The following is a 13,862-nucleotide window of genomic DNA, read 5'->3' as shown; positions in this document are numbered from 1 at the left end:
GCCAAAACCAATTCCTAAAAAAAATCCTTCAGCAATCTAACTGAGCATTGCCCTTGTCTGAGAAAGAGCTCTTAAAACATACAAAATTCTTACAGTTAATGCACACAAAACAAACATTAACATCACAAACTACTGACTCAAGCAGAAGTTACTATATTCTTTTTGCTTCATATTCTGTTTCCCTGCCAAAATTTCCTCACATCCATTTTAGCTTGTCCTTACCCATACTCCTGCTGCCCCACTTCTCCCTGACTTTTGCTTTAGATCTAGTATTTCTTCATTTTTTAATTATTTCTTGCCCCCTCTTTCTAATTCCTGCGCTTCCATTTTTGTTCTGCTTTCGGTTCTCCTCTCCGTGCTGGTGCCGCTTCCTGTGGTACGATCCCCCGGCTCGCTGAACCCTCGCTCACCTCCTTGCGCACTCGTTTTTCTCTGCCCGCCCTGGCTCTCTGCCTGCTGGGTTTATCCCGTTACCTTTCCATCTCCTTGCCGTGCTCTAGCTGTGTATCAGGGCGCTGGAAGCGCAGACGTGGAGCAGAGGAGCTCGGGGATTCTCCTTGGGAGCAGATGCACGGGCTCAGCCTGCAACTCGCCCCAGCTGCAGCGCTGCCATTGCAGCCCGGCCAGCATCCGGGCAGCGTTGCCTAGCGATGGATGGCTGCACACTGCCAGGAGCTGCACACTTTGCAGCCCAGGCACCTCCCTCCCGCCAACTGCACCCTGGAGTGCTGCAACTGCAACCTATAATGACGCCACACAAAGCTGCTAAAATGTATTACATACTAATTATTGCAATAGGCTTTCTGGAAAAAAAAATAATAAAGCCCTCACAAACAGCTGTTGATCAACAAAAACAGAGCATAAGAGCAGGGAATATGCATCCTCTTTATTAATGAGGTAGCACGCTTCAGAGCAGACATAAAATTTTCCAATTAGAGCCCTGCTTGATAATTTAGTCCCATCTGTGGTTTTTTGTTTGTTTGTTTTATACTTCATTGCATTTAGAGAAAACAAACCTTAGACGAGCAGGATATGGCTTGCCAAAACTGCATAGCTTAACAACAAAGAACAGGATTTTACAGAAGAAAACATCCTTCCAATTAACCCACTGTCACAGACAAACATGGGAAAAAGGAAATCTCCTTGCTAGATGTATAAAAATACAGGTAAGAGAGGGAACTGCAGACTACTGAAATAAACAAAGCAGACCAAAGAGAAATTTCGTCTTTCAGTGAATTATCCTTGAAGAACTAAATTTTTTTAAGCAGAGTAATTCAAATGGCTGCTTGAAAATTTTAACTCTCACAACTTCCTAGCAAGAGTTGATGTCAACCTGTTTGCCCCTTTCATGCACATTTACACCGCCTATATTTTTATGCCTTCCTGCCCATAAACAGCTACATCTAGTTCTTGCTCATAAAAGAAACAAAAAACCCCCAAACATCTAAAACAAGTAAATGGATTTAACGACAGGACAAATTAAATATTATTTAACAACATGCTAGAAGAGGCAAGGTGAGCTGACTAGAAAGAAATTTACAGGACTTATCTTCAAATAATTATTCCATTCAGCTCTTCTAAAGGGATGCTTCACTGCAGCAGAGAGCCTAAAGCTCTGTATTTCAGTGTTGGAAGCGCAGGAAAGACTCTGCTCTTTTGGTCCCTGCTGTGAGGATGATTGATGCTTTTCATCCAAACTTGTAATGACCCATAAGCTCTCCTGAGAGCAGACAACCAAAGCCAGGCTTCTCCCACCCTGGGGGAGTTACCAGGAGAGCCAGACTTTGTCTAATACACACATGCTCTTCCTTGGACCCCACAAACCTCATATGCTTTCTGACACAGAGTCATCTTCACAGGGGATGGAAATTTCTTCCATCACCTCTATCTACAGCCTAACAACTCTGCACAAAGATGGACCAACAATGTAAAACTTTCCTGACAAGGAAAGGTAGTTGCACAAAGTAACTACCATCAATTTCTTTATCAGCAATTGGAGGTATCTCCAAGGTGCTCTGCTGTGCGCTTGTCCAAATGCTGTTGCTGTAGAGGTGCTAGTCTGTATGCCAGGTATTTGGGAGCATTTTGGGTACGGTAACATGTCATTGATGAACTACAGGTACTTTGACACAAAAAAATACTGCCACGTCTCTTGGTCAATGAATATGACCAACACTGCAGCTTGTGAACAGATGAAGGCACGTCTTTGTGGATAATATTACTAGACCCTGATGACTAAATCCCAACCAGACCTGTAGCCAAAGGGAGATAAACATGTTCTATAATAGCCTAGCATGCTACATGTTTTATCAGACAAACAAAGCAACTGACAATAATTTTCTCACTCCAGATAAAGTCCACAACATCTTATTCACTGCACACAAACAGTCAAACTTGAATCTATGAATAAACAAAGCCAGGAATTAGCACATACAAAACCCCATTTTTTTTTCCTATTAACCTCTAGAATTAGAACTCAGAAACAGATTTTCTTCAGGAATTGAAAACTCAAATAGTAAGTTCTTACTCACATCCAGCCTCTCCAGATTCCAAATAACATCACTATTCAAGAATATAATCCTGTTAGACAGTCTTCCATTTTTCAGACTCACAGAGTCAAGATATAAGATTAAGCACTCAGAAGCCACATAATGCTTAGAACTGAAGGTTGAGTTAAGCAAGGCTCCTTACAACCAAAAATGACAGGCCAAAGGGCAACTTATCCCCACCTCAGTTTGTTCATGGTTCACAGAGCATTGCTATCATACAGCTAGAAGGCCACATTCTCCTAAGTTAGAAAACATGCACCCTAACTGTAGGACTAGTCCTACATATTCACGTACAAATGTAATTTTAAATCAATTTGGAGATAATTAAATTTATTTACTCCCACTCTCCAAACCCAGAAGATCCTTTAATTAACAAAGCCTGGCATAAAAACATCTACTCAGAATTAAGCTATGATATGCAAAATATGCAGAATCACATCGTGCCAAGATTTTTATCTTTAGCTGAACAATACATCAGTGTCAATCCATTAAGAGTGTCTTTAACATTTACACCATTAACAGTGGCAATAACATTGTGACATGTTCAAAGTTCATACAAAAGTCATAAGCTCACTGGAGGCCTCCATCTGAATCTGCATTAAGCAACCATACCATGGGTGGTGCTGCTTCACACATCAGTTTCAATATCAGATTCTGTGCTTGCTCTCGAACTTGGTCTTTGGCATCTCCCATACGATCTATCAAAGCCAGGAGAACTACAGAAAGATGGGGAAAAAAAGAGAAAGTAAAAAAGATTAAACACTCAATGGAGATTTTCTAATGCTTAAATGTATTTTTTTGAAACAGATGTAATATACATGTCATTCAAAAATAAAAGCTGAGTTTAAGTAGGCCACAATATTTTAAAGCCTCAAGTGCATTTCTGAGTATTTTATAAGACTAACAACAAATGCATAAGGCTGAAAAGGAATAAAATAGTAACTTTCAACAGGTTAAAAAGAAACCAAGATTCCCATCTTCAAAACTGTGTGAATGACTTTGATTTCATCTTCAAAGAGTGTTCCAGTTAGCTTCAGAATGTCTGGCTTTTCTAAAAAAATTAATGCTATGGGTGGTGAGTGGCAAACAACTGGGACAGAAATATACAACTATTTTAAAATCAGTGTGACTTGGCTGTTTATTTTAAGAAAATTGAAAGTTTTAAATCCCTTTATTCACACAGTGTATCTTTAGGAAACCCAGCCTTACTTCAGTAAAAGCATTGTTAAAGATTACTATGTTAAAACAAGCATCCTCAAACAATATTTAAGTAAAATTGCATGACAGCTGATGATTTCACACCCTAAAAGTAAGTAAAAATCAAAATCAAGGGACTTGCCAATTCTTTTTGTTTGCTTTTCCAGACAGAAGTTTATCATTACATCAGATAAACTAATGCTATGACATTAGCAAAGATATCCCAATGAACACATAGCCAGCTCTGTTCTGTGCAAGACATGCTGCTGTACTGGTTCCCAGTCTTCCATCTGGGACCTACTCTTTGTGAGATTCTTCCCCCCAGTGCTTTCAGTACCATTTCTTCCAAATGTGGGGTGATGATACCAAGTCTGCTGCCTTCCTTCAGGAAGGGCAACTGATGGAGTTGGTGGAATTGGTGGATATGTCATCCGTCACAGGACAGTGATGTAAGGTACTCCAAGTAAAAAAACATCTTCACAGCTAAAATAACTTTTTGCTACATTTGATATTACATTACTGAACACCTGAGAATATTTTGCAGTTACTGCCTGACCTCAACAGACTGCTAAAGAATTTCTACTCACTAAAGAAATAACTGTATTTGGCTATTGTTTGAAAGGCAGATCTGAAGTAATTTTACCAGTACTTAATGATTTTATAGTAATAAGCAAACAATAGATTTGCCAGCAAAATAAAGGGAAGAGAGTCACACATTCTGAGGAGGTTCCCTGAGTCCCCTGTTCCTACATCAAAAACAGCAGCCATTTCTGTACCATGACTTATTGACAAATAGACTGCTGAAGCTGGAATTTCCCCTCCTGAGGTATCTGACGGCTTTCTTAATGTCCTAATCTGAGTACTTAATTCTACTGGTTCTGGATAGTCCACTGACATCTTCAGCCACTTTTATCAGGGTTCTGTGTTTTTCATCTATCTTCTCTACCATTTCTCCTCTGAAGAAATTTGCACAGCTACTTTCATTTTACAGTTTGAAAAGAAGAGTCTGGGTTTTTTTTTGTTTGGGTTGGATTACCATTGTTGTGATAGTGTGAGACTTTTTCTTTATGGTTTGGGTTTTTAAGGGGTGTTTCTGTTTTGTTTGGTAGTTGGGTTTGGTTTTGGGGTTTTTTCCCATTTTATGAACAGAGAAAAAAGTCCAGACCTTAAGAAGTTATTTTTGGGAGTGCACAGCTGACCACTCCCATGAACTTCCAATCACTCATATTACCTATCACTGATTACATTTTTCTTGCCAACAGTACTTTCCATGTCCATTTTCAGCACTTCTGAACTGACCCTGTCCCCATACCTTACACTACTAGTGATGTCTCTACACTGACCTGACTGCTGGGCAGCTGAAGGCAATTCTAGCTTTACAGAGAAGGAAACAAACACAGCCAGTGCCAGTTCTGCAGGAACAGGGCTCCTTTGTGACTAATTAGCACTCTGAGTCATTTGATGGAGCTGCAGATACCAGGGCTCTGCTCAAATCACCAAGGCAAGCACAGAGAACAGCTACAGAAGCTGCTGAACAGAGATGAGGTCACCGAGTTAAACTAAGCTATGACACAGCCTGCAGATTTCAGAGTGTGCAGCTACTGAACACACCAGCCTTTGCCACTCCTGGAGCCCTGACAGAGAGACAACACGTTGTGGGAGCTGTTAAAGGGCCCAAATGGCTTCAGGCTTGGCTTTTTTTCCTAAAACTCAAGTTTCTATAAGACTCCATATAAGGCATGATACATTCTATTTGCACAAGACAAAAGAAATTAGGCTGTTGAATGCTGGCAACCACTAGCTGGTTTCCAGTGTGGCTGTTCATCTTTTCTGTCAGAATAAGCTCCAACAGAAAATCATTGGAAGTTGTGTTTCCTATTGATCAAGTTTCAAAACAGAACATCATTTTGCCTGCTACTTCTCCTTTAAGATGCGCAAGCTTTCTCACCAGCATTATTGAATTAGTGTCCCTCTTCATACTGCAATGCAAATACATGCATTTGGTTGTTCCTGGCATCAGCCTGCAAACTCAACAATCTCAAACAGATGTCAGAACTAAAAGAAGGGTGACAAAGAAGAAGTAGGACCATACATGAAGGCTGCATTCAATATGGCAGCCTCCTAACAAATTACTCAGTGGGGTATATAATTTGTCACACGCAGTCTGGACTGAACAATCCTACTGTTTTATATTAAGCTTATCCACCTTTTATCTTATGGTGCCTGAATTCTTAAATTATTTCAAATAGATTTTAGAAAACGTAGTAACATATGACATCTTTCTCTTATTTATTTCTGCTGATATGCTGAGAAAAAAACTACAGCAAATTTAGGAGACAGTGATTCCTTTTGCAGCTGTTGTTTATTTTTTGTGAAGCACTGCATTTCATTCAACTTGCCTTTTTGCCACATTTTAGCATGTTGTCAAAGTTTCTTACCACTTCCAGCCACTCCTGAGGTTTTCCTGTTAAGGTTTCTACATTGCAGAAATCTTATTCTACCAAGGATTTCCTGCTAAGATTTCTACATCACAACTTTACAGGTTTTGATTACTGAACAAAACCTAAAAGTGTTAGCAAAAATACTCCATAGTGGACATTAATTCTACCAGATCTACCTCAAACTGACTTGCTATTTCATAGTCATAGAATATTCTGAGTTGGAAGGGATCCATCAGGATCATTGAGTCTGACTCCTGGCCCTGCACAGGACACCCCAAGAGTTGCACCATGAGCCTGTGCATTGTCCAAACGCTTCTTGAGATCTGTCATGCTCGGTGCTGTCACCACTTCCCCAGAGAGCCTGTTCCTCTGGCCAAAGAGCCTCTTCATGATATCCAACCTAAACTGCTCCTAGCTCAACTGCAGGCCATTCCCTCAGGTCCTATGTTCAGCATAGAGCACAGATCAGCACCTGCCCTTCCTCTCCCTCACAAGGAAGTTGCAGACTCCAATGAGGTGTCTCCTCAGTCGCCTCTTCTCCAGGCTGAACAGATCAAGTGACCTCAGTCACTCCTCACAAGGCTTCCCCTCCAGACCCTTCACCATCCTTTTTGGCCTCCTTTGGACACCCTCTAATGATTTATTGTCTTTATGTTCTGGTACCCCAAACTGCACTCAGCACTTGAAGTGAGGCCTCTCTAGTGCAGAGCAGAACGGGAGAATTACCCCCTGTAACTGGCTGACAATGCTGTGCATTTACATCTGAGCTGCTATTTATGCCTTTTTCTGCTATATTCATAACAGAGTTTATTATCCCATCAGTTTCTTTTTCCCTTGCCTTCCTTCTCTTATCTCAGTAAATCTGCATAAATTTTCCGTTTTCCAAATTCATCAAATAATTTTATCACCACTAGTTTAGACAGTATGCATGAGTAAAGGACAAAACCAGCCTTCAGAGTCAGAGTACAGCCTGAGAGATTAAATATTTATTTCCTCTACTAGGATTGAAAATGGTAAAACAAGTAAATTGCAGAAATTGCCTAGAATGACACACAATGTATTTTTAAAAACCTGAGCAGTTTAACTATGTGACCCCTGCAGCAAAGAATACCATAGCTAGCACAAACAATTTCCTTCTGGTAAACTTTAATAAGAGTTCCTTCTGGAGCTTTTCAGTTTGTATTGTTGTTTTTTCTTCTCTTCTGACCACTTACACCTGCTGTTATTTGTACACCTGTGCTCATTTTAAGTCTCAGGTCTACTATTTCTATGAATCAACTTTAGATAGTCCATTACTGCAGGCTTAGGAAAAAAAGCATTAAGCAAAAAAGAATCTTTACTGAGGAAACGTTATCAATATTGGCAAGAATTCTGTTACTAAAAAGAAAAGTCTTTGAGAACAGAAAGAGATAAAACCTAGGCAGCAATATCTTCCTCGTTTCCTCAGAAAGCTTGCCAGCTCAGGCAGCAGCATTGAACAGCTGTCATTAGAAAGGAGGGAGGGAAAGAGCTGCCTCTGCAATTAGGGCAGTCTCTGTTCTAGGCAGGATGCACAGGAGAGAAAGGCATCCCACAGGGGCTCCTACGGGGCCAGCCTGACAGATCCATGTGGTCAAGGGGCTACTTCTAAGCAAAGAATCATAAGCAGGCTCTCAGAGAGGGCCTCAGTGCTCCCCTCCTCAACATAGAGTCGTGGCCAGTTTCATCAACAGCAATTTCAGACAGTAATGTGCTTCTTGGGGTCTCTCCAGGAGCTAATTAAGAAAAGCATTAGTGGGATTAATGACACACTGTTCATCATCGGTAGCAGAGAGGAAGAAACAAAAGCTTTTTTAATATGATCTATCCATGTGCCTATGAAGGTGTCAGTCTCAGGCACATGAGAATAGTCTTAAAGGCCAAACAGTTTCAAGAGGTGCATTAAACCTGAAAGAAAAGTAGAAGATTGAGAACAAATATTCATGGCATCTTCTGAAATTTTTAAGCTCTAAGCTAGGTTTTTTACATAACTAGAATTAATTAGAATCAAGCTGAAAGCAAAGAAGGCTAGGATTTCTCTACTCTGAGTTAAAAGCACTGCATTTCCAGGTGGCATACAGTGAAATGCCCATGGACAGCAAGCAAATGGCATTCGAAATCACAGCCTACCACTCAGGTACGGATCACTTCAGGTAAAATTAATTCCTACTACTAATAAACTCCAGCACTAGCTAGCCAGGACAAAGAAAACCCCCCAAAACACCAAAAAGCCTGCATAGATTTTTACTTTTTTCTTTAACTGAAATTTCAGAGAATCAAATCACAAAGATGAAAAAAAGTTGTGGCTTTAATCAGTTGTGACCTTCAGCTGTGACCACTAACTATAGAGGAAATCAAAGAAAATTTAAGGATTTTTTCAGGTGTTGCAGGAAGTTAGTAGTTTTCTTACATTTAAAAATACAACAGCAGCTATTATGGAGAAAAAAATACAAATAATAGACTATCCTCTAAATGCCTTTTCCAAAAAAAGAAAAAACCCCATGAAACAGTCACCATTTTTATTGTTTAAGAAAATCCTACAACAATCCAAAACAGCTTTTCCTGAGGTCAGTAAGCTATAAAATGAAAAGGCAGTATCAGACAAAACACCTGACTTGCATTTAGATGCAACAAGGCATCCTTGAGACAAGACATCTTTCATATAAATAGAAAAGCCTGCTTTACTTTATCTGAACAACTCGGTTTCTTGAGTTATTTAATTTCCAAGTTTTCTCTAACAGCATAGCTTAGTCATTTTTTAAGCAAAGACACGGAACAGATAATTTTGAAGGTCCCTTCCAACCTAGCTATTCCAAGTTTTATGTTTAGTTGTTCTGCAAGCATTTTTAATCTTGAATCCTCAGCAGAACATGCCCTTAGTCTCAACATTCCAATTAAACTAATAAAAATGAAAAATAAGAATAAAATTCAGTCAGGCACTAACACCTGAAGAGCCAGCATTTTTCTACATGCCATATATCCATGGTAGCTCGTGCTAATACAGTTCTTGACCTTCATGGAGTTAATGGATTATCAAAGCATTTCTCCATACCACATTAAAACCACTTATTAGAGAGTCACGGCTTGAATAAACGGCACACTTGAGTCTTTTCCACCCAAAAATTCAATCATTAAGTAAGAGAAAAAGCAAAAACTTACAACGTGGGTGTCACTTACTAAACACCGATTTCCTCAAACAAGTATTTCCAAATTCTTGGACCAAGTGCTTTCAATCCAAATTCACTCAAAAAATTAAGGCATGTTGCAAGCCCTCAACAGCTTTAAAATACATCAGGTAACAGAGAACCATTCAAGTCAGAAAAGCTCTTTTAAAGATCACCACAGCCAACCACTAACCCAACACTGTCAAGGCCACTGCTAAACCACATCCCTCAGTGTCACATCTACAGCAGACTTTCAAATACCTTCAGGAATGGTGATTCAGCCTCTTCCCTGGCCAGTGACAGTGCATGACAACATTTTTCCTAATATCCTATCTAAATCTCCCCTGGTAGAACTTGAGGCCATTTCCTTTTGTCCTATCACTTGCTTCTTAGGTGAAGAGACTGACCTCCACCTTACTACAACCTCTTTGCAGGTAGTTACAGAGAGCAATAAGGTCATCCCTGAGCCTCCTTTTCTCCAGGCTACATAATCCACAACTGCTCCTCATCAGCCTTGTGCTCCAGACCCTTCTCCAGCTCTGTTGCCCTTCTCTGGACATGCTCCAATACCTCCATGTCCTTCTAGCAGTGAGGAGCCCAAAACTGGACACCGGATTCGAGGTGTGGCCTCACCAGTACCAAGTACAGGGGACAATCACTGCCCTGGTCCTGCTGATCACACTATCCCTGATACAGGCCAGGACACCAGTGGCCTTCCAGGAAACTTGGGCACACACTGGCTCATGTTCAGCCACTGTCAACCAACACTCCCAGGGGCTTGGGCTCAGCCAACTTCCCCCAGCACTGCCTGGGGTTGTGACCCAAATGTAGAACCTGGCATTTGGCCTTGCTGACCCTCATACCACTGGCCTCAAGCCACTGCTCCAGCCTGTCCTGATCCCTCTGCAGAGCCTTCCTACTCTCCTGCAGATCAACACTCAACACTCCTGCCCAGCTTGGTCTGATCTTCAAACTGTCTGAGTGTGCCTTCCATTCCCTTGTCCAGATAATGGGTAAAAATATTTAACAGAATCAGCTCCAATGCTGAGTCCTGGGGAATACCACTTGCCACCAGTCACCAACTGGATTTAACTCCACTGACCATCAACCTCTGGGCTCAGCCATCCAGCCAGTTTTAAGCCACTGAAGAGTGCACCTATCCAGGACACAAGCAGCCACACTTGCAGGCTTCATTGTAACAATAAATTTGATGGAGCATTTAAATTAGTCTGAGAACAGTAGTTTAAATGCTCTTTCAACACTTCTAGAAGCTACCTAGTAAAAAATTAAAACACTTCAAATTTGTTTCACGTGTTAATATATGGCACTACAACTATCCTCCAAAACTATTTTTGCCCAGTGGTTTCTTTTCATAGTAAGATGAATTTCAAACTATTAAACATATAAACACATTTACATATGGAGTTTTTGTGTGTAAAATGTGTATCCCTATTGAGACTTATACATACAGGTACATATACAAATTTAATGTATCTGTGTTTCATCATTTTAACTGTCAATTACATTTCCTTTAATTTTCAGTTAAGTGCAATTATTTTGCAACGTTTTATATGATTGTATGTAAAAGCTAATGTCAATATAGTTATGTGAAAGACTAATGGACAGTTCAATATATGCAGAAAAATATGTAATGGTACTGCACAGTAAAACTGAAACAGATTCTGTGTACCTTTATTATATTCTTTCTTTTCCTTTTGATAATAAGGAGCAGACCAAGTCATATTCACTTGTTTTAGAAAACAGAACTAAAAGTATGAGCTGACACTTTTCCCAGAAATCCTATCATCCAGACACATATGCCCATAATTCTAATTGTCTCTTTTATTTTGGATATATACAATTATTTTAATAACTAATGTGATCACCTGGGGAAAGACACTGTGATACAGTAATTATGTACTCTTATGTAACATCTCTTTTAATCACAGAACAAGCAGTAGTTTTAAATACCAACACTCAAACACTGCTTTACTTTTCCCAGAATACAGATGCATAGTCTCATGAAAGAACACATACCCTGGTATTTATTGCTTCCAAAGTATTTTCAAAGATTTTAAGTGGAAGTACTAAAAGAAAGATTCCAAATTTGTTTGTCTAGACTCCCAGAGCACTGATGCCAGCTGCAGAGCACACTCAATGTGGTTAATCATAAAAGGATAACACCTTATAAGAAATTTAGTGCAACGTTAGACGGTTGCCTAGGAAACTGAATTAAGTCTCTTATCAGGCATTATACTTCAATACAAAGATCACTAACATGCTCTTTGAAATACTGGAAGGTGGTACCTGCCCTACCACTGTATTGATTTTGCCCAAATGTTATTTACAGCATATATGTAGGTTGCAAAGACTGAAGTAATAGTAAAGCATTCATGGTTTTCACTTCATAGCAGAAGCCTGTAATTTTTAAGGGGGTGAATATGCAGTGACATTAGCTGTCCTCCACGCTTAAGAAAATCCACCAACATCAAAATGGAACAGGAAATTAAATTGGGATGGGGTGTAAAAGGTGGAATATGTTTTCCCATATTGCAGTTGGATAATGTATTATACTTCCATCATTTACTGAGATCTGAATCACAAATAAAAACATCTCAGGGTCATCAAAATGTAACAGCCCTTATTAAAAGAAAAATGCATTTAAGGTTGCAGGTATGTTATAAGTGAAAACAGCTATAAAATTGAAGCTTTACCTAGAAAAGAGAGTGCATTGTATTTTAAAAAATGCAGAGAACAAAGCAGATAGGTATTTTACATCTATCCTGCTTTGCTGTTGTTATGGTGCAATCCCTATTTTTTTTTTTTTGAGAATGCAAGTACCTACAATAGCTTCATAAAATAAATGAGAAATTAACTATAGTTTGAATATTTCAAAGTAATAATTGAATTCCCTGGAAAAATTCTGTTGTTTGCCTTCAAAAAATAATACACTCACATTTACTTGACCAAAATAGAGAAAGTAGAAGCCTACCACATAAATTACTACTAAGATGGTCTGTGGGGCCCAAAGAACTTGTTACTTAGCAGAACTACTTTGCTTTTTCAAGCTTGATTCTGTGATTCTTGTTTTTTCCTCATATCACCTAAACCACTATACATGATTATATACCTCACTAATAATATTCAGATCGAAGACTCACTCAACTGGACATAACTAAGTTTAAAAAAAACCAAACCAAAACAAAAAAAACTTCCAAGAAATAAAACCCCCTAAAATGGCAGTTTGCATAGAATCCTTGCTTCTCAACAAATGCATAACTGTGGATATTGATTGTATGAGGTTCAACAAGGCCAAATACTGGGTGGCCTATTTGGGTTACAACCACCCAATGCAGTGCTACAGGCCAGAGAAGCACCTGGGAAGTAAAATAAAAAAATGAAGTGGTACCTCACAAGGCTGTAAGAGCTCTCTGCAAACACCTGTGCAGAAGGTAACTCAGCTAACAGAGTGCAGCTGGACTTTCACACAGCCCTCAAGAAGGGGTCTTGCCCTAATAAAGGCATGGAACAAAGACACTGCCCTGGAGAGCGGGCCCCAAATTCACCATCACTGCACAGGAAACAGGTTGTTGTAGTAGACAGTTTTATGCATGTATTAGGTAAATTTTCAGGAAACAGCTGTTGCCATCTTATTGCAGGGGTTCCAAACTGTTGTCTCCGTATCACAAAAGTTTCATACCTTCTTGTTTCTCATGGGCAGCTCCTCAGAGCACTGACTCTTTCTTCTTCACAAAGCAGCCAGCTGACTCCAGTTCCCCTCTCAACCAGCAACCCCACTCTTTTATAGCGCTGTTCTTCTCTTTGGCTACAGCTGTGGCCTGTGAAAGTCAGGCCTGTTCCTCATCTTTGATAATTGGCCCAGCTGCAACTCCTTAGGGGTAAGATTACTTTCTACACTATCTTTATTTTCTTATATTCTATCCCCCTACAAGCAGCTATGCAACAGAGGAATCTAAAATCAATAATTAGAAAAGTAATAGATGACAAATACAAACAAATACAATTATGCCACTACGAACATATGCCACCTCTCTGGTATGGTGTGGCAGATATGGCTTCCTCAACTCAAATGTACCACAACAGAAAGGCACTGAAAGGGCAAACAGTTGTATACAAGAAACAGCTCCATTGTGTCTCTGAGCTGGGGCAGAGGGAGGGACAGCAGAAGACAGGCATGGAAGAGATCCATAAATAGAAAGTGGCAGTCAGGGAGGTAAGAAATGTTGGCTCACCTCTCTAACACAAGATCTAGCAAGCACCAAGTTTTTCAGGCAATCAGCCCAAACAAGTTTTGCATACTTAAGTACTTCTACAGAACACTGCAAAAGCCAAAGATCTATGTGGGTCAGAAACTAAACAGATAAAGCTGTAGTAAAACAAAGTGACAGGGCAGACACTGAAGATACCATGTGCCCCAGCTGGCCCTAACCTGTGAGACTGCTGACAACTCCTACTGATGAAGGAGTTATCAC

At 39.8% G+C, this 13,862-nt stretch overlaps 1 protein-coding gene across 14 annotated transcripts in view; it reads right to left on the bottom strand.

The window, feature by feature from the left end:
* CLASP2 (cytoplasmic linker associated protein 2) overlaps positions 1-13,862 on the bottom strand; it is a 143,819-nt gene that overhangs the window by 115,521 nt on the left and 14,436 nt on the right. For all 14 annotated transcript variants that reach the window (XM_084219605.1, XM_084219614.1, XM_084219615.1 and 11 more), the window contains exon 3: positions 3,162-3,265. In XM_084219605.1, coding sequence (XP_084075731.1) covers positions 3,162-3,265 — 104 coding nt within the window. The remainder of the gene's footprint in view (positions 1-3,161; positions 3,266-13,862) is intronic.

The sequence above is a fragment of the Fringilla coelebs genome (assembly GCF_963513975.1).
Source record: "Fringilla coelebs genome assembly, chromosome: 1".
In the NCBI taxonomy this organism is placed as follows: Eukaryota; Metazoa; Chordata; class Aves; order Passeriformes; family Fringillidae; genus Fringilla; species Fringilla coelebs.
Note: the sequence above shows the minus strand (reverse complement) of the source record. Positions and strands in the feature narration are given on the sequence as shown.